Genomic DNA, 27,283 nt, shown 5'->3' with positions numbered 1-27,283 from the left:
CCTGTGGTACTTCAGTTATATACCACCTCCTACTGTCAGTCACCCAGCAATTACCACATCTCTGAGCAAGACATGCTCAGCAAACTAAGGGAGGCGCCTAACACTGGTGCCATTCCTTAGATGGTCCATTCACTTTTTTATTTATTCTTGTTTGTTCTTGCAATAATCCATACTGAGCACATTCCACATGTCCCTTCTCTTAGCACAGGAACATAATGGAAGCAATTTGTTCTTTTAAGTTGACCAACCATGCAATTCGGTAGATAAACTGTAATTAAAGATTTTTTTAAAAAAATATTTGAGCCAAATTGAGGTTTTGATGCCATCTGTAATAAAATTCCTTATCATTGTTGTAAGTAAAGGGGAAAAAAATAAGTCATTCGTCAATCAGAATGACAGGGATGTCCTTACAGTGGTGATTTCTAGATGTTCATGAGGGAAGCAAACAGATAAAACATTGCACCTGAATAAAGCATTAAGACCTGAGGTTGAATGAGGTCGTTAAGCTGAGGGTGAAAAAAATGGGGGGCGTTTTTTTTTTTTATTGTTCTTCTGGGAGAAACTTAAAATCAGCTTCTATAGGATACACTGTAGAGACTTTATCTAACTTCAGATTTTTTAGTAAAGGGTTGTGGGTAGGGGATTTGGAGGACAGGGATTCCTAAGAACAAACCTCCCTTACTATTTTTAAAACAAGCTATTGCAACTCTGATATTGTAAAACACAGTAGGTTTGTACACCTTGTCTCTTATGAGCCACTAATAAGACACTTGATGCTCTGAAATACAACCGAATTCATTCAGCATCTGTCTAATTATTCCAGAAATACTGATTGAGCCCTGGGGGAAAATAAGAAAAAATGGTAGGACGTCAGCCCCAGTCTCAAAGTCTTCTTGGGAAGAGATTTATGAATGAAAAGAAAACTGGTCAAAGAATAGAAAAAGGGAAAAATAAATAAATTCAAATGATAAACAGTTGCCAAGTAAAACCACAGACATACCCTTGAGTTTCAAAAATCACCATAGGCTATGGAGCCACAGTTTTCCTAGCAAAGTAAGACTTGAGTATTTGGTCACAGGGAAGACAAGGGAGTCACAATTTGGGTGGGGAAGGGTTGTTCAAAACTGACTCTGGACATGACATGTCTCCCTGGTGCCCCAGTCAAACAATTAGCCATTAGAGTTGGATAATTGTGTAAATGACCAGTGACGTCAGCCCCTGGCTACCAACATGACAGCCCAGGGGAGATGCCGATGGTGTTCAGGCTTGATGGAAACCTCTACTAGTTTTCCAGCCACAATCTGAGAGATGCAATACCCAAAGGCAAACAAAGCAGTAATGGAGACATTGGTAGAAAAATTCAGGCAGTTGTGTCATTTAATAGGAATTGAGGCAATTGCCAGATAGTTAAACAATAATCAATTAAACAATACGTTTGTTTAAATGATACATCCTGACACAAAGGACTGTTATTTGTCACTTAGTCAACATGCATTTTACTTAAAGGAAAGTATTTTTCTGCACCAGTGGCTTCTTTTTTCTTCTTCTCATATTCCTCAATGGCTTAAACATTCTGTAACCTTCGAAGAAAAACAATATAACATAAGGAAAAGGAAGTGGCTATTAGGAGCCAAGAGACCCGAGTCCCTAGCCTGATTTGGCATAGATACTTTGAAACTTGAGGCACATCTCCTTGAGACTAGATCTGGCTTTGCTATGCGATGAGGGCCATACCCTCCACCCTAATTATCTTATGGGATTATTTGATTATGAAGAAAGGTGACATGTAATGTGTTTCAATGCATTGGGGCCTTTCACATTCTCTATGTCATTCAATGCTGAAGACAATAAATCCAAATAAATATTAATAGTCACATTTATTGATAAGGAAACTATGATTTGGGGAAGTAAGTGATTTACCCAAGTCCCCACAGCTAATTGTAACCCTGGTTCTTTTGACTTTGCACTGTCTCCTTTAGTGCCCAAATGATGCCACTTAAGCCCATGCCCTCCATTCCTGTCCTGTCCTCCATCAGCTGGGGGCTCCTTTTACTTTGAAAAAAAAAAGACAGAAAAATCAAGACAGAAAGTTGGAAAAAGCACACTGCCTGAGTCAAGATGTTGTCAGTCTGTGTCAAGCTCAATGCAGTTGAGGCAGAAAACAGGTGAATTGAGGAAATGGGACACAGAGTGCCCAAGGGTTGGATGCTTTGTCAATTTTATACAATATGTTAAACATCTCAGCCTGAACTACTTGTATTGGGATTATTCCCCAGCTCGGAGATACCTGGAGGACTTGTCTTGCCTTCCATTTGTAGGATTAAAAAATATTTCTAAGAAACAGCTGCCTCAACTTTGGCTACAAATTATAATCAGCTGGGGAGCTTTCCAAATAGTTCCAGTGCCCACCCATACCCCAAACCAGTGAAATCAGAATCTATGGTGATGGGAATAAATATTTTCATAGCCTCCAAATGCAGCCACATCAGAAAACTATTGTTCCCACAAAACAAAGGTAATCTCCCCAAGGCAAATTTGAGCGTGGATTATTTTAAGATCCAGACTCCAATAACAGGGAGAAGCTAGTCTGGCATCATTTCAAATAGTACCTTTTTGTTTGGTTTGTTTCTATTACACTAACACATGGTAAGTTCCTAGGATTTTACCCTACGTCTTCTTATTCTAAGCCACCTTAGTAGCCTTTAAGAAAAAAAAAAAAAAAACCTCTTGCATTAACATAACATTTAACTTTTAAAACTGGTGTTTCAGGTGTCATTTAAGAATCAAATGTTGACTTGATAATATTTCTTGCTATTTAATAAAGAGATGTTACTAAACCAGGCCAGTTTTGCCAGTCACACAGCATGCCAGTCACCGAAACGATGAGCTTTGAAAGAGAAACAGTTTATCCAGGAGGTAGCTGCAAGAGAACAGGTCTCAAATATGACTTCTTAGGATAGGGCTTAGTGGATTCATAGAATAAAAAAACCAGGGTGGTCTAAGGCATGATGAAAGGTAATTGGAGGTAAGGAAGCATGACACAATCAGTGGTCCATGCACATGTAATCAAATTTCATGGTCTCTTTTGAGGGGGAGGAGTATCAGGGATTGAACCCAGGAACATTTAACCACTGAGAGATATCACCAGAACTTTTCTTTATTTTTATTTTTGTTAATTTGAGACAGGGTTTCACTAAGTTGCTTAGGGTCTTGCTACATTGCTGAGGCTGGCTTTGAACTTGCAGTCCTCCTGTCTCAGCCTCCTGAGTTGCTGGAATTACCAGAGTGAGTCACCATGGCCAGCTATGGCTTTTTATAATACGCTCATTCAGAGAATGGTTTTACATTAGCATACTCTCAGCAAGAGTTTTGGCTCTCTGACATCAAAAGGTCACCCACTGAACACTTGCACAGGCCCAAGTGAAGAGACAGTGGTTTTACCCAGTCTAAGATACCTCAATTTCCTGAGAAAAAACTTAAGCAACCATTACCATTGTGGCCTGTGTGTCACAGGTGTTATCTATAGCAAAGCTAATGGGAGGGTTCTGCTTAGCTATGTGACCTCCAAACTTGGTGATAAAAGCAAGTAAAGCTAGAGGGTTTATTCAGGTGTGTCCCCCAATTTTGGACATACATTAAAGTCATCATGGGAAAGACAATGCAGCACCAACTCTATCAAACAGATAACTCTACAGATAAATGCACTTTTAGAAAGTGACATTGGTCTTCTGCCCTTTAGCATTTCTTCTGTCTTCTTCTTTCCTCAAAGGGCCCATTAGGAATGAAGATTATAGAGCGCTGCAGGACAGTGTCTAAGCTGAGCTCTCCTCACTCTCCTCCCTTCTGCTGCAGGGGCTTCAGTGGGCATGAGTATCACCAGGGAGCTTATTAAAAATATTGATTTCCAGGCCCCAGGCTCAGATTCAGTATTTGTGGGAGCAGCACAGAGAAATCCATGTTTAAGGGGCTGTCTAAGTGATTTGGTACAGATGACCCCAGAAAATTCTCCTTCCCTCACACCCCTCTTAGAATGGTTTGTGTCTATTGTCCTCTCCCTGGGGTTCTCTGTTAAGATGCAGTTGTCACCTGACTGGGCGGCTCATTACGTTTCTCTGATTTGGGAAGATGTGAGAACAGGACAGTGAGAGGATCTCAGTATATGTTCACTGAGTGAATGAAGGAGAGGAAGGTTCTGAGGCCAGGGATAAGTCTGAAGAAGAGGGAAATGATTTCCCAATGGTGAAGGTACTTGACTTTACACAAGACACATGGCCCTGGGAAGTTCTGAGAGAGCTGAACAGGGTCTAGCTGGGATGCCAAGTCCTTTCCCCCTGCAATTTAATTAGAAAAGTAACACTTGACTCTTTGCAAACAATTTCAGAGGTTATAAAAATATGTAAATGAAGAACTGAAAAATTCTCCCTCCCTAATTCTACTTCTCTGAAATAATCACTACCTATGGTTTAGTGTGTAGCCTTCCAGATTGTGTGTGTATGGGCAGGGGAGCATTATATTATAAAGATGGAATGAGAGTATGTGCTCTTGTACAGTTCAATTTTTTTTAATTTAACAATATATTGTGGACATCTTTCCATGTCACTGAATATATGTCTTTATTCTTCATTATGTGACTATACCAGAATGGACCCAATACATGACCTAGTAATGACCATATAATTTGCCTCTAGTTTTTCCCTATTTTAAGCAATAATGCAGTGAATATCTTTGAACATACATCCTTCACCAACTTGAGTTTCCTCCTAGTGGATCTGTTGGGTCATCCTAAGACAAAAATTTGCTTCAAATTGGTAGCTAAGGGGCCCACTAAACATGCTGTACTAATATATTCTTTGAACCCACATTACAAACTTGCCCACAATTTTTATTATAAGCATTTACAAATTTTTACCAATTAAATAAATGAGAAAAATCTCTCAACTGAGTTTCTTAGTTTAGAAACTAACTGGTGCAACTTGAGTTTCTTAGTTAATCAGCGTGACTTTTCATCTATTTATTTGCCTCTGCACTCCTTTTTCCTGTGAAGTGTCAATGTAATTTACCCAGAGCCAAGGCTCATCTTTGTGTTTTCACACATTGTGTTTTCTTATTTTCACTATGGCACCTCTTAGCACCCAGCAAATAATCATGTGCTGAAGAAGGTAAATTCCAGAGAGAGGATGAGGGGGGAGGGAGCTATCTTCACTTTATCAAAATGTCAGATCCAGTGGCCTATTATTAAAAAGCACTGCTAATTATTTAGTATGCAAAGTCTTTTTTCCTTTATATTAGTTCTTTTTAGTTACACATAACAGTAGAATAACATAATTATACAAGCATGGAATCTATCTTATTCTAATTCAGACCCCAGTACCTCTCCTTCCCTCCCCCTCTCCCCACATATGAATACACCATAGTATGCAAGATCTTCAAGATCTAGAGCAGCATCTCATATTCTCCAAACTTACTAAAGTGAATAAAATAGTATCTTAATAAGTATTTATTGAACAAATGAGTTCAATAAATAGATTGACACAGACCTGGACCATATGTCTGACTCTGTTGAGGCAGAAACAACGACAAGTGACATCTTAGCCTGCTTTCTAACATTTGAAAGATTTCTTGGGCTTTGAAAGTGTAAAGTGAGAATTATAATTCAGGAAGTGACTGATAAAGGGAAGAGTAGATGTCACCTATACTTGAAGATCTTAGCTCTAGAGGTAACAGATACATAAACACATAATTTTAACATACTGGAACAAGAACAGAGGTTTGCAGAGGGAACCATGGGAGCATGAATTTTAAGGATAAGGAAGAATGAAGTGGGTGAAGAAATGTGGGGAAAAGTGTTTCAAACAATATAAGCAAAGACATGATGTGAAACAGTGTACATGTAGGAAATCAAACCATATTGGAATTCCTATGTCTGAGGCCAGAGGAGGCCAGGTGGGCAGAGAGGGAGAAGACAGAGAGCAGGTCACAACCTCAGGCTGGGGAGCATGGTCCACTCTGAGCTATCAAAAGGTTTTGAGCAAGGTTTTGGTGTGACCTGACATGCATTGTAGATGGTGTTCTCTGGCCACCAGATAAAAATGGATTGGAGGGATGCAGTGAGTAGCTGAAAGAGAAGTTAAGAAGTTTCTAGGGATGTTAAGGAATAAGGTGATGCAGCTGCTGTAATAGGGCTAGAGTAGAGGGATTTCAGAGTAGGGACTTGGAGGCAAATTGGACTTGGGATGATGGTGGTTTTAAAAGTATATGTGGCCATGTATGTATAATATGTCAAAGTACACTCTACTGTGATATATAACTTAAAAGGACAAATAGCAATAAATAAAAGTGTATGTGGGCTTGGTGTCTGGTTTTAGTGATTGGATGGGTGATGGTACCAATGACTGAGAAAGAAGGTTGTTAGCGCAGTGTTTGTACATGTTGACTTCGAGAGAACTGGGGCACCCTAGGGACATACCCAGTAGACAGTAATATGTGAGTGTGAGACTCTCAGGAAAGTGATAAACACTAAAGGTTAAAATTTAGAAAAAAATGAAGGAATCCAGGAGGCGCCAGATTTTAAGGCAGAAGCCTTCCTTGGCCTCCCCCATAACTTACTTGCAGCTAGGCATGAATCCCAGGGCAAGTTCATTGTCCCTTTGAGGGCCTCTCACAACTGAAGACAGATCTGAATGAGTTTTGACCTGGACACTGGAAGCCCTTGTGATCTCTCACAGGAGCAGAAGTCCAGCGGTGCAGTGTTTTAGTGTTGAATGAGAATGAGCTGCTTGTTGATGTGTTGCTACAGTTTCCTTCCTTGGTTGGAGAACAATTCCCAAGCCTAGCAATAGTTTGCTTGTGGTGAAAGAAAAATTGGACTTTTCTAGGCTGCATAAAATCAAAACCAAGAGCACTGCTAGAGAAGATGGTCTCCCCATCATCAGGGAGATGGGAGAGAGGGTCTCTTTTAGCCCTCCCCTGTCCTGTATCACACAAAGTAGTGTTTTGTTAAAATACTTTATTTGTCAACTCAAGGGACCAAGAGTCTGGCTTTTTAGGGGAAACAACACACAGGATAAGAACTGCGGGACATCAGAGAGTCCCACAGTCCCATCCTGGATCTTCCACTTTTCTAGGAAACTTGGACAAATTATTTTGCTTTTCTGAATCTTGGTCTCCCTATCTTGTTAAAATGGGAATAACGAGAAAAATATCTATTCTCCTATCTCTCAGGACTGTTGTTTTATAACATTTTTGGAAGTCCCATGTAAACATCACTGTTTGTAGGTGCCGGGCAGAGAACTCATGCTTAGAAAGTTAACAGTTGTTAAATGAACTGTGCCATGAATGACCTTTAATCATGTATTCACCAAGTGTTCACAGAGCTCCTTCTCTGTGCAAGGCACTGTGCTCCTTGCTAGGGCTATCAAGAGAAAGGATTTGGAAGAACCTGAAGAGAAAGGAACGTAAAGGATGCTCCAAAAGGACAGGAAGGACATGGAAGAAGCTTCAGGGCATATCACTAAGTGAAAGATGCCTGTCTGAAAAGCTACAGGCTCTATGATTTCAACCTCAGAGCACCCCAGAAAAAGCAAAACTAAGGAGTGAGGCAGGAGGGAGGGATGAATAGGTGGAGCCCAGAGGATTTTTAGGGCAGTGGAAATGCTCTGTAAGATACTGTAACCGTCCAAAATTAGAATATACAGCACCAAGGGAGAACCCTAGGGTAAACTATGGGCTTCGGGTGACCATGATGTGTCACTATAGGTTCATCGACTTTAATAAATGTACTCACTGAGGTGCCAGGTGATAGTAGAGGAGGGTGGGCCTACTTTGGGGGGTGTGGCAGGGGTACAGAGGGCATATGAGAACTCTGTATTTTCTGCTTAACTTTTCTGTAAACCTAAAACTGTTCTGAAGAAGAAGAGGGAGGAGGAGGAGGAGAGGGTGAAAGAGGAGGAGGAGGAAGAGGAAGAGAATTTGTCTCCTCAATATAGAGAGAGGGAGAGAGAGTTGACTGTGTATGCCTTTGAAGCATCCGTGGTTTACTGGAAGAGAAAGGAATGTAAAAGATGCTCAAATAGTGATCAATGGGAGGCATAATCACATGTGCACACAGTGTGGGAAAGCTCCTTCTCTTTATTGTTCTCGTATTTTATCTTTCTCTTTGACAGGTGCATGCACAGGGTGAGTACTGTTTGTCGTTTGACAGGACTCCTTATTTTTTATGTACTGGAGCTTTGTTTATCTTTGGATTCTGTGGGGTAGGAAAACCTCTCCCCAACAATGGCTGGGTTATGAGGTAGTAAAAGATCAAGGTTTTAGGGGGCTGAAGTTGTGGCTCAGGGGTAGAGCACTTGCCTACCATGTACGAGGCCCAGGGTTCAATCCTCAGCACCACATAAATAAGTAAAAGAAAGATATTATGTCCAACTACAACTAAAAAATATTTTTTAAAAAAACTCAAGGTTTTAAAAAAATTAAGTCCAATGTAATTGAATTATCTTCAGTGTAATTATTTTTAAAAACAAAATCACTTGGGAGAGATTTCTGCCATCTGGCATGGTGTGGATGTAGCCAATGAGTGAAACCAAGTGTGAGGGATCTTGAGATAAAATATATATATATATATATATATATATATATATATATATATATATATATATATATTGCAAAGGTGTCTTAGAATAATGTTCACCTTTCACACACGAGATTGCGTTACAAACTTTTGCAAAGTGAATTTAACTGGAGATATAAAAAAATTGACAGGGCAAAACGTAAATTCTCTTCTAAATGATTTGCTACAATCTCAACATATATTTCTGTGGAGCCATAAATATTGATTTATGCTGGAACTTTTTCACTGAATGAAAACTTTCAGGCTGATTTCTCCAAGGGTATTGAGATTACAAAGGTTGGATAAAATAGTTACACAGGGAAGGGTAAAGATATAATCCAACAATGGAGACCTCCTGGGGATAAAATAGGGCCACTAAAGTCAAGCCTTCAGTTCATCAGCATAAGGTGCTTTATCCTTCTCAGGTCCCTCATGAGATGTCCCATCTCTTTCTCCTTCAGTTTTCAAATAACAGACTCCTGTTTATCTTTCGAATCTGATTTTAAATGTCTTCTCCTCAGAGAGCCCTCCCCATGGACCTCCCTGCCACAGAGGTTCCTTCACTGTGATTTTTGCCCATAGATACCTTTAATAGCTTTGATCACAATTTAATCTCACACACCTACTTGTTTGCTATAGTGTTTGTCCTGTCTCCCCCAGTGGATCGTAAGACCACCTCCTCCCAATCATGGGCTGTCCACAGCTGTTTTATTCCCCAAGGTGTGTTTCCAAGAGTATCTGATGTATGATAGTTGGGCACTACATCAATGAATGTGAAAATGATAATTTTGGCTATTGCCATATCAATGGAAGAGGACTTATCTGTGAGGCAGCTGGTGTACATCCAAGTGCAGGCTCACTTTCTGGTTATGAAAACTTAGGCAATGAGCATCTTTTCTCAGTACCGTGAGCTTTATTTCTGTGTTTTCCTAAAACGTGCATTGCATGTGCTTGGCTAGAAATGGAGTGAGAGCTGGGACCACCCCACATGCACCACTAAGTCAATTGAGCTCCTTGCTGGCAGGCCTGGATCTCATTCATTAATTTCTTTCAGTGTCAAACTCAGAGCCTGGCACAAAACAGTTACCCAAGAAACTTTTGTTGAATTTAACCAAATTGAGATATTTCTGTCTTCTTCCTAGAAGAATAAAATCAAAAGAATTCTAAGTAATAATCTTTCATTTTCTGCATGCCAAGTTTTGTGGGGGTAGAAGTAATCTTTCTGGCACATCATAAAAAAAATTTTCACAGTTGGGTAAAGTATACAACAAAATAGAATCAAGCTACCTCCCCAGGTGTGGATTAAAGAGAATCATACATTTCCACATCTATCTCCCTGTCACTCCAAAATATCACATAGAAATGTTTTATTCTATTTCTCTGAGATCCTAAATTGGAGAGAGATGTATTTATAATGAAATATATGGTAAAAAAAAAGAAATAGATTTAAATACAAGATGGTCCTAGAAACTCTAGGGGAGGAATTTCACATTGTTTTCTGCTTCTTCAGGAGAGATTGCATTAAAAATAATAGCACAATTGCAGTTAGATCAATTATTTCTGTTTCCAAGAATGCATTTACAGTTTTCTCAATGATAGTTTATACCTTGAAGGGAATAATTTTGTATGTAGCTCAAACAGCTCGTGCCATGTAGGGAGATAAATAAGATGAAGGGCATCCAGCATTCCATTCTTTACCTGGGGGAAGATTTTATTTTTTGAACAATCTGGTAGCTATTCTTCACCTTCCTTTCCAGACTGGGCATTTGTATTTATATTTATTTATTTTACTTTCATTCACACATTGCTAATAATATTAATTAGTGCTCACTTATTGAGGTTATTAACTGCAAAGATGGGAGACCAACAGACTTAGATTCAAATCCTAGTTTTATGAACTTTTAGCTAACTGGCTAATTCTGTCTTGAGCAGCTGATTTTTCTCCAAAATGGGATAAGAATAGTAGTCGCCTCATTTTTAGGGTTACTGTGGGGGATTAGTGAGATGCTGCCTATGAAATATTCTGTTCAGTGCCTGTCTTATATACATTTGAGGGAAAATAGCTCTTTTGTTCTTTGTTTGTGGGTTGGTCCCTGTGTTGGGTGTACTATGTATATTGATAAATAATATTACTTAAACTTTACAGTAACTTCAGGGGAGGTAACTTTTATTTTTATTTTACAGATAAAGATACTGAGAAGTTAATGACCAGATTATGGGGCTAGAGAGTCTTGAATTCAGAATCTCTGTATGTTGGTCTAGTGTTCTTTGCATTGTACTATAAGATATTATCTCTATTGAAAAAAATCAATTAATTGAAACATCCTTTTTATGATTCTAATTATTTTATTTTTTCAGCTATCTATAATCACCTCAGCTCTAATCATATAGCCTTTCTCTGGAATTTTGTCAATTTCTGAATACACTCAAGAAACTACAAAGACAATATAGCATTTTTTATGAAAATATGGACCTTTAAAAATAGTACCTTTTGTTCGCCAGGGTGTGGCTTCCTTTTAAAAGTGCATCATTGTGTTGTTGGCTCCTGTCCACCTTACAAGAGCGCTGAGATCTTTTTTATCACACAGAATCTCACACCCGGGGTCCTCTTGATTCTGTGTAGGTTCTAACCTTTGTGGCTATAAGTCTCCAGTTGCAAGCATCAGAAAACCCAATTCAAGATGGTCTGAGCCAAAAAGGGATTTCACTGACCATTAGAACAGAAAATTCTAGGGGTGTCAAGTTCCAGGCACCAAGAGATCTGTCATTCAGAGGACACATGAGAACCTGGTTTCCTCTCTCCACACTTTGGCCTGTTTTCTCTCTACTGGCTTTGCTCTTGCTCAGGCTCTGTCTTACAGTGGCAGGGTGCAGGAACAACTCACAGTCCTGTTCTGGTTTCTCCTAAATCCAGAAGAAGGAAAAATGACCTCAGACACATTTCTGACGCAAGTCCCAGAATTGGCCAACATGAGCCACCAGAGAATGGAGAAGGTATAGATTCCCAAGGAAAATTTTGAGACCTTTTTGTTTGCTTGTATTTCAGAATTTTAATCTGTTTGGTCATGGGCATCTGCCTACTTCCCACAAAACGTTATGCCTATTCCTACCAGCATTCCTTATCCCAACTCAGTGTTCCTTGTCTTGTTTCTCTCCTCCAACCTTTGCCCTCTTTCCCGCCATGCCTTTTTTGATTTATTAAGGACCATCTCTGGCTAATTGGCATGCTGGACCTGTTGGCCAAAACAAAATCACTTTAGATCAGAGTAATACTAGTCAACAGTCATGTGGGTTTGAAAGAAATGTTACATATATTTATCTTGGGCCCCTTCCAAGACTTTTCATATGTGTTTGTGTAATAGTTATAATTTTATGTGATCTTGCCAGAGCTCCAAAGTAGGAGCTTGGCCATTAAGTGAGGACAATCTCCAGAGTGATAAATCCTGCCAAATGGCACAGTGATGCAACAGAACATGACCTCAGGTCACTTTTCTCCTGCCTCCTGTGGTTTTCTTTTCCCTCGGGCTATGTGAGTTTAATTTCTGTGTGCCATCACTTGATCCCTGTGTTCCTTTATCCATTTCTTCACTGGGTGTCTCTGTGTTTAAGCAAAATTCCAGGACCCTCAAGCCTATGCATTCCTTGTAAAGGCTAGTCATTCACCAATTCCATCAAATTAATAAGCAGTTTCTAAATCTCTAGTAGCTCCTAACCTCCTCCAGCTTCATTCTTACCCCACATACACCGTAGAGCGTGATGGTTGACAGTATGGGCTTTCATGATGGAGAAAGCCGGGTCAGAGCTCCAGGCCTGTTGTTGGTAATTATCCTTGGACAAGTTAAGTCTCCTTCAATCTCTGCTTCCTTATTTGTGAAATGGGACTAATAGCACTGCCTCATCCGGTTATTATGGATATGAAGTGAGCTAATAAGGGATTCAGAGCTCCCAGCACATGGAGGATTCTTAGTAAATATTAACTATTATTATTATTATGTAACCCTTTCCTACATTTTAGTTCAAATTAGAATCTATTAAAAAATCCACACTGTAATGTTCATTTCACTGATGTAAGGGCAGAACCCCCCTAAGAGGAGGAAGCTGTGAATAAAAGAGTTATGCCAGTGTTTCATTGGTTGATTGATTCCATTAGCAATAATGTGTAGACGGTGCACACTGTCCTAGCACAGTACCAGTGTGTTTACAAGGACATAGCAAGGGAACATTACATCCTATAGGTCATGCATGAGAAATACAAAATTGGATTCCTATCCTCAAGGGGCTTCTGTTCTGGTGGAGAAGAATAAGGCAGAAGCTCAGACTGCTCTTTATCAGAAAGTGACAGGCACACTGTGTTTCTTAGAGGGTTCTAAAAAAGGCACGAACAGTGTCTGGCACACAATAAACATCCCAAAAACACTAGTTGAAGGAGTGAGTAGTGAGTGAATCAGTGGGATGAGTGATGGCTGTTGACAAGAAATCTTGGTTTCCATCCAGCCCCTTTCCAGCCTCTCCCTTTGCTAAGCAGCAGTAGGCAGATTGTTGTGGAGACAAAGATCACTGGCAATGTCGGGAACACCCAAAGGCATGTTAGTTTATAAAAGAATAGAAAGTACTAGCAACCAGCCCCAGCTTCCTCACAGCCCAACCTGTGACCTCATGCAAAGGGGAGCTCTCCAGCTCTCAGCTCAATCCTCTTCACCCACTTCATCTTCTCAAGGAGATACACTGTGACCTCTGCTCTTACAGCTGTCATCAAAATCTGCCAGTTCCCTCAACTTAAACTTTAAGTCCTTGGGATTGTCTGAGAGATTCTCTGTAGAGAATGCGAAGGTGAGAAAACCAAGTTAAATTCCCATAAAAAAAAAATAGTTACTACTCTAGGCAGAGTGAATGGGTAGACCTAGATCCCATTAGGTGCCTAAAAATTGGGGCTTGAAACTACTCTTACTGGGTAGGGTGGGCATTTCTAGAACAATCTCCCCATAAGGATCATCATTTTGCAGTATATGTCCTTTTGCACACACACACATACTTGCTCAGTCTAAATGCCCTTATTTTATTTTGTTTTATTCTTTATTTTATCAGCTAGAATTAAGAGCCCTAGGCCTCATGGGCTAGAGCTCTGTTTTATAGTTCTGAAGTTAATAGTAAGATGAGAACTGATATTAGAGATTTGAAGCAAAGAATGTATGGAAAGGGGGATAGGAAAATAGAAACTGGTGGCTCTATATTTTTTAAATATTATTTAGGGATTTTGATCATTTTTTAAATTTACAGACAATTCACTTTTTGGTATGCAGTTCTATATGTTCTCACACATACAAAGATATATGTAACTACCAATGCAAACAGGATATACACAGTTCTAGCATTTGAAAAATCTCCTTTCTGATGCCCCTTTGCAATCAACTCCCCCATATGCCATCCCTGACAGCCACTGATCTTCACTCTACAATTTTTTCTATTCCAGAATGTCATATAAGTGAAGACACAAAATATACAGCCTTGCTGGCTTCCTTCACTTAGTATTGTGCATTTGAGATTCAGCTGTTTTACACTTTATTCCTTTTTATCGCTAAGTTATATACCATTGTGGGGCTGTATCACAATTTGTTTATTCATATACCCATTGAGGGACATTTGGGTTATTTCCAATTTGGGACAATTATGAACACTATTGCTATAAACATTTACATACAGGTTTTTGTATGAACAAGAAAAAACTCATTTCTAAGGTAATACCCAAGAAACCATAAATGGGTCGTATGGTTAATATATATTTGGCTTCATATAAAATTTCCAAACTCCTGTCCAGAATGACTGTATGATTTTGCACTCCTACCCACAATGTAAAAGAGTTAGAATTGCTCTGTGTTCTTGTGAACACATCAGCTTGTCAGGGGTCCATATTTTAGCCATTCTAAAAAGATACATCATAGTATCTCTCCTTTGGTTTGCATATCTCTATGGGATGATGTTGAGCATATTGTCATGTGCTTATTTGCCATTGGTATGTCTTCTTTGGTAAAATGTCTATTTGGACCTTTGTCTTTTTTTTTAATTAGGTTGTTTTCTTATCTTTGAGTTGTGAAAATTCCTTTCCAATCTTGAATACAAGTCCTTTGTTTCCTCCTCTTTTCTTCTCTGGAAGAGATTGCATGTAATTGGTATTATTCTTTCTTAAATGTTTGGTAGAATTCATTAATGAAGACATCTGAGGACTGGAGGTTTTTTGTTACCATTGTTTGAGGGTTTCAATTATGAATTTAATATCTTTAACTGATATAAAACTATTCAATTCTTCTTGATTCAGTTTTGTTAATTTATGTCTTTCAAGATTTTGCCCATTTCATCCAAGTGGTCCTATTTATGTACCGGGAGTTGTTTCTGGTATTATTATCTGTTTGTGGAGTTTGTATGCCTTTTGTTGTTGTTGTTGTTGTTGGTAACATAATTTCTCTCTCCCCTGGTAAAATCTACCTGGATTTATCTTTTTTTTTTTTAATCTTTTACAAAAACCAGCTTCTGGTTTCATTGCTTTCCTCAATTGTTTTACCTTTTTTTCCAATTGAATTAATTTCTGTTCTTACACTTAATTTTATTCCTTTTGTTGCCTTTGTACACATTTGGATATGCTTTTTCTAGATTCTCAAGGTGGAGTCTTAGTTATTGATTTGAGAACTTTTCTATTACCAAATAAGTGTTTCATGTATGAATTTCCCTCTAGGCACTGTTGTAGCTGTATCTTACAAAATATGATATGTTGTGTGTTCATTTACATTTAGTTCAACATAGTACTCAATTATCCTTGAGGCTTCCTTGTTGATCAATGAATTTCTTAGTGTGTTGCTTATTTCTGAACATTAAGAAAGTTTCTTCCTGTTATTAATCTATTTGATTCCATTATGGTCAGAGAATATACCTTGTATGACTTCATTTTAAATTTTAAAAAACATGTTTTGTGACCCAGAATATGTTCTATTTTGGTGAATTTTCCATGAATACTTGAAAATAGTGTAAATACTATTGTTGATTGGGTAAGATATCTCGTAATTGTTAATTATGTAAAGTTGATTGATGGTGTTATCTTGAGTCCTCTATGTTTTGATGATTTTTTGTCTGCTTGTGCTATCAATTACTAAGAGGGGAGACTTGCAATCTCTAATAGTAATTGTGTGTTTGTCTCTTCTTTTAGTTCTGTCAGCTTTTGCTTCATCTATATCGAAGTTCTGTTTTTAGGTACATACATGTTTAAGGTTGCCATATCTTCTTGGTGAGTTGACTTTCTTTATTATTATGTAATATTTCTCTTTATCCCTGATACTTACCTTGTTCTGAAGTCTATTTTGGCTGATATTAACATATCCACTAGTTTTATTTTGAGTAGTGTTTGCATGGCAAGTTCAGCTTTTCTATCTTTTTAATTAAATCTCCAGTTTTTAATAGATGCAATTAGATTATCTATATTTAGTATAAGTATTGATACTGGATTCAGGAAGACCATTTTACTATTAATTTTCAGTTTCTTCTCTTGTTTCCCTTTCCTGCCTTTTAGATTATTTAAATATTTCTTGCCAATCTACTTTAACTTTTCTCTTGGCATTTTTCTGTACCTCTTGATATAATTAAATAGTTGATTTTTTAGGGGGTTAAAATAGGTAACACTTATAGTTAGTAGTTAATCCATTTCAAGTGAAGCACATAAAACTTACAACTACATAAATCACTTTGTGCTTGATTCTTTATGTTGCAATTGTCATATTATTAAATCTATTATATCAAAAACTCAGGCTGGGGATATAGGATATAGCTCAGTTGGTAGAGTGTTTGCCTTGCATGCACAAGGCCCTAAATTCAATCCCCAGCACCAAAACAAACAAACAAAAAACAAAACAAACAAAAACAACCAAACGATCAATATATCAAATCTCACCAGATATGTAACAATTTTTGCTTTTAACAGTTATACAAAAATATTGATATTACCTCATTTGCATATTATCCTTTCATTTAGGTCTTGCTAATCTCTATATGGTTCCAATTTTAGTACATGTGCTGCCAAAGTGAGCACTAAAAATGTTTTTTCAATGTTTTTCTAATAAAGAATATAAAAATTTTGCATCAAGTTTGTGAAATAATCAGTTAAAATGAGAAATACAATGTTTTTATTGACTAACCAATTATGTTTTGACAGTAAAGGGTACAAAAAAAGTCTTTTATCATCTTGGACTAAAGCATAATGTATAATTAAAACTAGAAATAGGCACAGAAATAGTTGATAGCCAATGCAGGCTTTTTTTTTTTTTTGGCAACAAAAAGTTTATAATGTCAGTGCTCTCAGTTATCTGCAGATATACAAATCATAGGTATTTTCTAAAAATTGTGATTAAAAGGGAATAGTAGATAGTTGGAGATGATAAAGTGAAAGTTAACTCTGCCAGGTTTGAGATTAAGGAAAGGAAGGCCACACCACACATGGCTTAGATCATAGCCAAGAATATGATCTATAAAATTTCTATAAAGCGTTTTTCATTTAAAAAAAACCCTCAAAGGCATTTTATGCTTGTAATTTTATTTTCTTCTGCTGCATTGCTATTACAAATGTTGTCCACATGCCAGCTCGGGGCAATGATTGCGCATCAGACATTGAATGCATAGCCTTCCTCTCAGCCTTGGTCCTTCCCTGGAGTATGTAGTCATTGGCTTGGAATGAACAGCTGTGAAGGTGACTGTTTATCTAAAGGCTTTGGTGATGTAAGCCTGAAACCAAGGAGAAGGGGAGCAATTAAATCTCACCTTGATTAAACTGTAGGGTACCCAAGGGTTGCAAGTGGGGCTTGACGACACTTTCTTCAGTAATTTGCACATGGATTCCATAGGGAAACCGTCTGCCATAAATGGTGGTCTGGACACTTTGTCCACTTCTCTGTCAGATGTCTGACCATTCAGGAAGTTTCAGCCAAAATGCTTTTTGCTTCATGATGCCTTTTCTCCCCATCATCCTAACCACGATAAATAGTCCATCTACATGCCAACCCATATAGCCTCTCTGTGTTAGCCAGCTCTCTCCATCATTATGCAAAATATCTAAGATAGATCAACTGAAAAAGAGGAGAAATTTATTTTGGCTTATAGTTTGGGAGGTTTCAGCCCATGGTCTCTGTTCCTTTGGGCCTGTGGCAGCACAGTTCATCCTGGTGGGAGCTTGGGGTAAAGGAGGCTCACAAAAAGAGAGAGAAGAAAGGCAGGGCCCCGTGATCCCCTCTGAGGGAAGCCTACAGTGATCTACCTTCTCCCACTAGATCCCACCTCTTAAAGGTTCTCCCACTTCCCAATAGTGTCAAGATCTAGGGACGAAACCTTTAACACATAGGTCTTTGGGGGACATTTCAGATCAATAGCACCCTCCATCTGCCTTATTATGTGGCAGCCTTGGTTTTCCTTTTGTGTGAATATTATTCTGAAATGGATTTTAATCTCCATTAAGATCAGGCCTAGCCAGGCGTGGTGGTGGGATTATGCCTATGATCCCAGCGGCTCTAGAGGCTGAGGTAGGAGGATGTCAAGTTCAAAGCCAGCCTCAGCCAAAGCAAGGTGCTAAACAACTCAGTGAAACCCTGTCTCTAAATAAACTACAAAATAGGGCTGGGGATGTGGCTTAGTGGCCGAGTGCCCCTGAGTTCAATCCCTGGTACCAAAAAATAAAAAAAGTTTGAAAAAAATCAGGCCTATGTTTTGTTTCCCTCAAGTGACCTACACATATATACTATGTTTGCAAGAAGCAGTTGATAGAGTATTTGAGAGCTCAGGGTGTCTGCCGTTGGATTCTGACTTGCCATTTCCTAGCTGGATGGCTAGGGGCAAGTTACTTAAATACTCCACGCCTTAGTTTCCCCACTTGTCAAATCAGGAAAATAACACTCTTTGTTAAGATTAAATAAGTAAAGGCATGTAAAGTGCTCAGTATATTTTTCTGACACATAGTAAATACTATTACTTGTTTTTCTTGTTAAGCAATTAACGTTTTTATCATAAAGAGAGAAACTGTGAAACAGTATATATTTATAAGTAAGGCAAGACAGAACACAAATGAAATTAACTAAAGAGAAGGCAAAGAAAATAAAAAGAAGTTGACCAGACTCCGGGTGCAAAGACTTAGCAACTATTTTTAAAAGAAACAAAGGCTAGGAATGTATATTGGTACAATTACTTTAGAAAACTATACCCAAGTGTTTATCAAGAACATTTTCACACTCTATGAGTCAGCAATCCCACTTATAAGTATATTTACAAGAGAAAAGCATCCACAGATCCAATGAAAGGATATTTGATAGGTAGAATGCTCACAGCACAAGTATCCATGGTATTCATTAACTGGAAACTATGCAAATATTCATTAACAGAAGAATGGATGAATCAGTTTGCAGCAGTAAAAAATGAATGATCTACAACTACACACAGCACAATGGATAAATCTCACCAATGTAACAACAAAAGAAGCCAGCACCAAGATTCCAGGCAAGAGTACCCCAGCTGATGAGAAATAGAGAGGAGAGAGGAATTTCTGGAGGGTAGTTAACCTTTCATTTCTTCATCTGGTGCTGGTTACATGGGTGGGTTCAGATTGTAAAAATTCATTAAAATGTATACCTATAATATGTGCATTTTCCCAGTATGTGTAGTACTTCACACACACACACACACACACACACACACACACACACAGAATAGAAATGGAATAAGGATAGAAAAGGCAGGGAGAAAAAGAAGAGAAGAGAAAGGAAGGGGGTGGAGGTGGAGGGAGGAACGTGAAGGGGAAGGACAAAAATAATCCAGAATGTAGAAAGACAGGGATCCTTGGCTTTGGCCGCCCCTGCGGCAGCACCTGACCCGGTTGGCTCACCCCTCTGCCTTACATGCCACTCCTGCCCTGCAGTCTATTTGCTCAGCCCGAGGATGAGGATGGCAAATGACCTGTGTTAGGGGTCTTTTCTTCTCCTCTTCGTTCCCCCACTTCTCCTCCCTGCCCTAAGCCTCTCTAGGAAGAACTTTCCAAGTGGGTAGTTCAGGTAGTGGAGTAACTTGAAGGAGCTATGCTAAATGAAAAACATAAAAGGAGAGTCCCCTCCCCTCCCTTCCTTTCCCCTTCTGCTAACCTTTTTTTTTTTTTTTTTCTTCCTCTTCTCCCCCATTCCCTCTCCTTCCCTTCTTTATCCTCCCCGGGACATCCTCCTGTGGCGGAGCTCCTTCGGTGGCTCTCAACGCTCGGGGTCGTGGGGCGGTGCCGGAGCTCCCAAGGTGTCCCCCCCCCACCCAGTCCCCGCCCGTACTGACCCCGCCCCCCAGCCTCTGGCTATTTTGGGCGCTTTGGCCGCAGCGGCGGGATAGCTGACAGTCGCGGATCCTGTGACACCTCCCGGCAGCCCCGCACTTGTTGCTCCCAGGACCTGTTGTCACCCCTTAACCTGCCTTTCCCCTCAGCTCCCTGCCCCCTCCTGGATTCAGCCCTTTTCATGTGATCACCTAGGACACAGATCTCTCGACACCGACTGCCTCAGCTAGGGAAATAGATGGTTTAAAAAAAAAAAAAAATTCTAAACACCGCTCTGAAAAGAGGCCCCGCTGGGCAGGAGCAGAAGCGGCGGAGCTTTGGTCCCGGAGCTGCAGAGGTGGCGCCTCTCCGGCTCGGGACAGTGGCCCCAGGCGCCGACGGCATGACAGACTCGGCCACAGCTAATGGGGACGACAGGGACCCCGAGATCGAGCTCTTCGTGAAGGTAGGTCGCCGTCCGCGGTCCCGCAGCACCTGCAGCGCCTCCAGCCGGGCTCCTACTGGCGCAGGCTCACGTGCCAGGGCGCGGATCGCGCTAGGACTCTGTATCCTCCCTAGGGAAGGCAGTCCCGGGCCCTTGAGGTCCCCTGCATGACCTATCTGCAGGTCAGCGCCTCGCTTCGGGGCTCCAGGGCGGAATGAAGTGAGGGGCAACGTGGCAGGTGGTTGTCTTCTTGGAGAGTTGTCCCGCAGTTTGTCAAACCTGCTGCAGGATCCGCGGTCATCACTGCCAGTCTGGTCCTCCCCAGCGGGATTTTGACTGGTCTTAAAGGACGTCTGCAGGTGTAGGGACATGGCAGGAACCTGGCTGAACCCACCCACAACCCTTTCTTTTACAAGAGAGAGGAGGAGGGGAGAGAGAGAGAAGGAAATATTATTGATAGAATATTTGATATGATGTTGGTGATATTTTGGCAAAGCAAAAATAACATTTCTTCAAATCCTCTTCCTCGCTTTACTCAGAGCCACCACAATCAAAACGAAGGAAATGAAGGTGATTTCTTGGTTTGTGACTTAGAGAGCAGAAAATGAACACCCCATTCCCTGAAGTTATTATTACTGTCAGCATCCACATTATATAGGGGACTCGGGAAACACTAAGCGTTTGGTGAGGGGAAACCTCGCGGTCAGACTGGGATAAAGGAGCGCAGTGCAAAATTAAATTAAGCCGCCTTGCTCCTTGGACAGTAGCAGTTCATGTCAAAGCTGCTGTACTTCATTTGCAACCTGTAGGAGGAAGGAAGGAGGCTGAGGCAGTCAGCGTTTCCCCGTGACCCGAAGTAATGAGAAAGAAACATTTGATCAGTCCTCAGTGCCGACACTGCAGAAGCCCGGAAACCTGAGGCCGAAGGAGAGTGGCCTCCAGGGCCAGCAGAAAGAGTCCTCAGGACTTCGGGGAGGGGAATCTCCAAGCTGCCAGAGCGCAGAGACCTTTCACAGTGGGGGATAAATTTTCTGAATGCAAAGTTTCTCCGGAAATATTCCGATAGCTGAGCAGAGGAGTCCTTGGGGTGGGGGGGGGGATGGGGCGGTTATTTTCCCCAAATGGTTCTCCTTTGCAAGCCGGTTAAAAAGGATTTTGTTTGTTTGTTTGTTTGTTTGTTTGGGAGACAGTTTCAGGTGGACGTAAACCTGATAACAATCTTTTGGTCTCTGCTACCTTTGTAATCCAAAAACCTATTCATATGACCAGTTGTGATTTATTACATGCTTGGGAAGTGATCTGTCTCTGATGTCCCAGCCTATTACAAAAGTTTTCCCTGCTGGGTTTTAAACTGTTTATGTTTCTTTTTCAAAATTACACCTCTCATTTAGTGACACTTGCTTTCCTCAGCCTAGTCTCTCCCCAGGATGCCCTCCTTTGATTTCTAGATTCCCCTCTAGGCAGGATTTCCAATCTGGCAGAGCCAGGTATGAAAGAGGTCACATCCCCTCCCAGGCTGGGCAGTGTTGAGCCATGGGAGTGGTAAGGGGGCACCCTGAACCCCAGAGTTCAGGCTTGCAGCCCAGAGGATGAATAGGCAGAGCTTTCACAAAGCGATGAGTCTTGCTGCTCTCCTCAAGAAAGCTATTCTAGGACTTACTCAGATTCCCTAGGAGGAGGTAGCTTCAAGGTGTCAAGTTCCTGAGAGATTTGAAACACAAATTGGTTCTTTAGAGGCAAAGGAGCCCTTTGCCCTACTGCTCCTTGTGGAGACCGATCCTACCTGCACCTTTGGAATTTCATGTTGGCAGCTTTGGAGATTTATATGAAAAGCTCACTTCTCAGATCCCAGTGCCCACTCAAAGAATTCTAAAATGTTTGTGTTGTCATTCCCCCCCACCCCCAAAGGAAAGCAATCCACAAGAGTCAAGCAGATCCTTCATGGCCACTCCAAGACCAGAATGTTGGAGGGAACAAAAAATTAGATAGAAAAGCTGTTTTGATCCTGTCCTCCCCACCCTTTTTCTTTTCTTTCTTTCTTTTTTTCTGATTTCTGTTTAGTGTTACCACTTACAGGGTCAAGTAGAAGCTGGAAATATTGTGAACTAAAGTTGCTGTCCAGGCCTTGGACTGTGTTATTTTAGGGAAGCAATATCCTGATTTGAGAATTGGACTTTTCCCAAGTTTGAAGTCTCTGGAAGCTGTAAGATGCCCATTAAAAGAAAGCCTTTCTTGCAGATGGTGTCAGGTAACCAAAGTGCTTTCTGCAGGTCAGGGCCTGTGGGTTTCTATGAAGTCTCCCAGGCACAGCAGGCTCCACCCACAGGTGTGGTGTTGGTCATTTTCAATACTCTCTTAAAGGATCCCCAAACTCAGCCCGCCTGCTGGGTCCACCATTCTAAATCAAGATGAGCTTGATTTAGAATCAAAAAGCTCACGCAGTGAGCTTCAGGGACATGTGATCCTCTCCCCTATCAGTTGATAGTCATTATCTGTTACTAATACTGATAATAGTATTAATGATAATAATAACAGCAAACAGCAGCATTTTAGGACTTGTGCAGCAAGTTTATATATCTTATCTCATTTGATCCTCAACATTCTCATTTATGAGGATTGATTCGCTGATATGAAAAAAATGAAGCAGGCTCATAAACCTGACTCACCGGGAGCTTGTGAGGCTTGGTGTTGCTCTCTATGTAACAGTCCAGGGAAATAAGAATGAGGATCAGTCCCATTTTATACAACACACTAGCTCAGAGAGGGTGTGTGAAATGTCCAGAGATAGACGGCAAACAGCATTAAGATTCAGTCCTTAAACGTAGCAGTTCAGAATCTAAACTTCCTGTTCTTTTCCAAATGCCAGTATGTCAGTCCTTGCACCTTATTTTGACAAGTTCAGCTTTTAAGTGTCATCCATGAAGATGATGATTTATAATTTGCTAATCTGTCCTAATGTGTTTACAAAATTCTGTCAAGGAAACTGCCATGCTCTCTAAATTCCAATGAACATTCCAACTGGGATTTAAAGAGATAGTTTCCTTACATCTTTAGTTTCTTGATTTATATCGAAGAAGGTTAGATCAGATACACTCGATTCTGTGGGTAGGGCAAAGGTCTGGAGACATAGGATCTGAGTTCAAGTTTTATCTCTGCCTCTAATTAGCTAAATAACTCTAAATAAATTATTTAATTTTTATGAGCCTTTACAGCAACCCCCCCCACTCCTTAAAACAAGAGATGGTTATAGATAAGGTGAGCAGATAACTCATTGTCCAAACCAAAACAGTTTGGAAATAAAAGAAATAATTGGTCTGGGACAACATATATAACCCAGGATTATTTGGGGGTAAATCAGGATGTATGATCTGGTTAGGAAAATACAGTCACCAAGGATTTGTTGTGAGATTCTAAGATAACATATAAGTACATAAGTTGAATATTGCTATAAACACCTTGACTGCAGTCGTGATGCGAGTAAGGTGGCAGGTGGAACTGTTCTCGGTCTGCAGATCCCTGATTTGCCTTGGGGAACAAAGCCCTGGCTCTTTCCTTACTCACAGGGATGGGAAATCAATGAGATCATCTGAAGCTTGGACTTTGATCAGAAAGAGAAGGCAACAGATTAGGGACTGCATAATGGCAGCAAGGGTGGTTTATTGCAAGATAAAACAGCAAGGAAGTAAAAGCAAAACAGAAAGCAATTTGGGAAGACAAACACAGGATGTGCTGAGTATGTTAGATCAAGGTATTGCCTCCCCCACTTTCAGTCGAATCCCTAGACCCCAGACGCAGAAAGCCACTGAAGCAACGTGGCCATGCTGAACAAATTCCCTACAAACCTTTCCTGGGGCCAGGAACCTGGATTTCAACAAAAGCCAGTGGCTCTCAACCTTGACTACATATTCATATTATTTAGGGGATTTTAAAACTCTTGATGCCAAGCTGTTCCCTGGGCCAATTACATGGGAGTTTCTGTGGGTGGAGCCCAGAAGTGGATTTTCACCTCCACCCCTGGGTGACTCCAGTCTGCAGTTTGGTGGAGAGCCTCTAAGGCATCATGAGAGGTGGGGCTGATGGCAGGCAGCTTCTGCCACAACTGAAGTGGGTGGCCTTGCTGGTATAGATTAATGTCCAAAACTTGTAACGGCTTCAGGGCATCATAGTCAGGAGTGTTGATAGCTCAACCCAGTTGGTGCTCAGTTAACAAATGCTGACGGACCAGTAAGCCCTATCCACAGAACTCTAGAACAATCAGTGCATGGGGTCGGTCTAGTCAAATAATCATCCGTTCAGTGTGGGGGAAATAAAAACAAGTCCTTCTGATTGTCTGATGGAAATGACTAGTATTTTCCTTTACCAAGTGACTCCAAAAGCCCTGACAGTGGTATGGGGTGCAAGTCAAACATGGGTCCCCATGATGTGGTCATCTGATTTCCAGAACAGACAGGATCAAATTTTGTCATGTTCCCTCTGTGTGCCCAAGCTGCTCTGTCTGCCTGGTCACCTTGGGCAGCTCACCTAAGCATGAGCTCATCCAGTTTTTAATGCTTCCTCCATCCCACTAAGCAACTGTGTTTTTCTTTCCCACCATCTCCAGGTTTTGACTTGCAGTTAATGACCCAATACACAAATCTACCTGCCCTGCTATGTCATTGAGTGCTTCCTTTCCAGTAATACATCCACAGAGTGCTAGTGTCCAAGGTCAAAGATGCTCACTCAGGTGCTGTGGCAGGGTGTGGGAGTGGCTGTATGTATGCAGTGGTGCCAAGCTCCTGCCTCCCTGCTGAGCTGTGTGTCTCTCTGGGTATTCTTTGGCTCTCTCCAATCAGGGCAAAGAGTGTCAGTTTAGATAATCAGGTCAAAACTCTTCATTCTTGGTTTCCTTTGACTTACCAAGTGCTGGTCCTATGCTAGCATTATAAGAGTGTGACATTGGGTGTTAAGCCATGGCTTATCAGTTGTGTGAGCTGCTACAGACTGACATCTCTGGGCCAGTTTCCTAGCAGTGCAATGCTAATAACAGTAGTACATATCTCTTGGGGTTAGTTTGAGCATAGAATGAGCGGCATATGAATCTAGAGTATATGAAGGGCTCTTCTATAGCCCCATGTATCCTAACCAGTGAAAGCAAAGTCCTTGGATTTCCCTCCCTTGATGTGTAGAAGCAGTCAGAGCTTAGGCCCACCTGATCCTGTCTCACTGCTGAAATCAGAATGCAGACCAAGGGCAGCTAGGGCACAGGTTAGCCATCACTAGCTCTGATTGCCTCAGACTGAGCTGGAGGGCAGCAGAGGCAACTGTCAGAACTAATGCAGTTGGTGTGACCACAGGGCCAGTGCAGATCCCTGACCCATCATTGGATTCTGGAACTTGATTCCTCCCGTCATTTACTCCCTTATCCAAGGAAGCTTTCTCATAGCTGTGTCCTCTAAGGATATTAGTTCCCTTTTTCTTTTGTCACTGGGCACTGGGGGAGACTTCCCAGGCTCATCTGAGAACTGCCAATAACTTGGGTGAGAAAGAAGATTCTGGAGTCTAGGGGTTTCTTTGCAGGTCTTCCCACTGCCTCACCAACAACTTCCCAGCTTACATATGCATAGGGGCTTTCAGAGAAAATAGACTACCCATGAGCTTCCTGAAGACTTGGGTCTGTAGAAGGGCTCTCTCCATTCAGACATCCTGAGGGGTCTGCTTTAATTATCAGAGAAATTTCTTTTCTTCTTTTTTTTTTCTTTCCTTCTTAGTTATCCACGACAGTAGAGTATAATTTGACTTATTTATTTTTGGATTTTAGAGACAGGGTCTCTTTGGATTGTCTAGGACCTCACTAAATTGCTGAGGCTGGCTTTGAACTTGAGATCCTTCTGCGTTAGCCTCCCCAGCTGGTGGAATTATAGGTGTGTGCCACCTGGCCCAGCTAGGCTCCCAGTCGTGTGGTTGTACATGATGTAGAGATTCACTCTGGTATATTCATATGTGAACAGAGGAAAGCTCTGTCAGAATCATTCCACTGTCTTTCCTATTCCTCTCCCCACCCCCTTCCCTTCATTCCCCGTTGTCTAATCTGCTGAAATTCTATCCCCTCACCCTGCATGGTGTGTTAGCAACCACATATCACAGAGAACACTCAGCCTTTGGTTTGGGGGCATTGGCTTATTTCATTTAGCATGATAGTCTCTAGGTCCATCGATTTACCAGCAAATGTCATTCTTCATTATGGCTGAGTAATATTTTATTGTGCATAAACCACATCTTCTCTATCCATTCATCTGTTTAAGAATACCTAGATTGGTTCCATAGCTTAGCTACTATGAACTGAGCTGCTATAAACATTGATGTGGCCACAACAGTATAGTATGCTGATTTTAAGTCCTCTGGGTATATACCAAGGAGTGGGATAACTGGGTCAAATGGTGGTTCCCTTCCAAGTTTTCTGAGGAATCTCCACATACTGCTTACCAGAGTCATTGCACCAATTTGGAATCCCACCAGCAATGTATGAGTGTGCCTTTTCCCCCACATCCTCGCCAACCTTTATTGTTACTTGTATTCTTGATAATTGCCATTCTGATAGGAGTGAGATGAAATCTCAGTGTGTTATCGTAGATATTTCTTTGCCAGCCATCTGAGTGACCATCTACTTTGGAAACTTACATTTTCCTTTAGGGAGAATCTGAGTTCTGAAATGTAAAATTCACTAAGGGTAAATGAAGCAGTCTGCTGTCAGAACTGAAATGAATCTTTCCCTCTAAAAAGAAATGGAGTTGTCAACCTCTGAAAAAACCCTCTAGCTCTGCTGACATGGGAAGTTTTGGTTTGTTTGTTTTTTTTTTTTGAGACAGAGTCTCATTAAATTGCTGAGGGTCTGGCTAAATTGCCTACGCTGGCCTTGAACTTGGGATGCTCTTGCCTCAGCCTC

The 27,283-nt window shown here is 40.8% G+C and overlaps 1 protein-coding gene and 1 long non-coding RNA gene across 3 annotated transcripts in view; one reads left to right on the top strand and one right to left on the bottom strand.

Moving 5' to 3' along the window:
• CLIC5 (chloride intracellular channel 5) overlaps window positions 1-27,283 on the top strand; it is a 147,622-nt gene that overhangs the window by 28,591 nt on the left and 91,748 nt on the right. The window contains exon 1 of one of the 2 annotated variants that reach the window (XM_081294417.1): window positions 19,984-20,382. The exons of the other annotated variant lie outside the window; for it this stretch is intronic. Within the exon in view, the coding sequence (XP_081150543.1) occupies window positions 20,320-20,382 (63 nt within the window). The 5' untranslated portion in view covers window positions 19,984-20,319. Of the gene's footprint in view, window positions 1-19,983; window positions 20,383-27,283 lie in introns of those variants that run through there. 2 annotated transcript variants of the gene reach the window in all.
• On the bottom strand, window positions 17,157-19,208 carry LOC308649085. The gene is made up of 2 exons (XR_014021993.1): window positions 19,086-19,208; window positions 17,157-17,365 (listed from the first exon to the last, which is right to left on the bottom strand). It is a non-coding gene; the product is annotated as an uncharacterized lncRNA (long non-coding RNA).

Source organism: Spermophilus citellus (genome assembly GCF_964194105.1).
Source record: "Spermophilus citellus genome assembly, chromosome: 5".
Taxonomy (NCBI): Eukaryota; Metazoa; Chordata; class Mammalia; order Rodentia; family Sciuridae; genus Spermophilus; species Spermophilus citellus.
The sequence above is the reverse complement of the archived record's forward strand: the minus strand, read 5'-3'. Positions and strand labels throughout refer to the sequence as shown.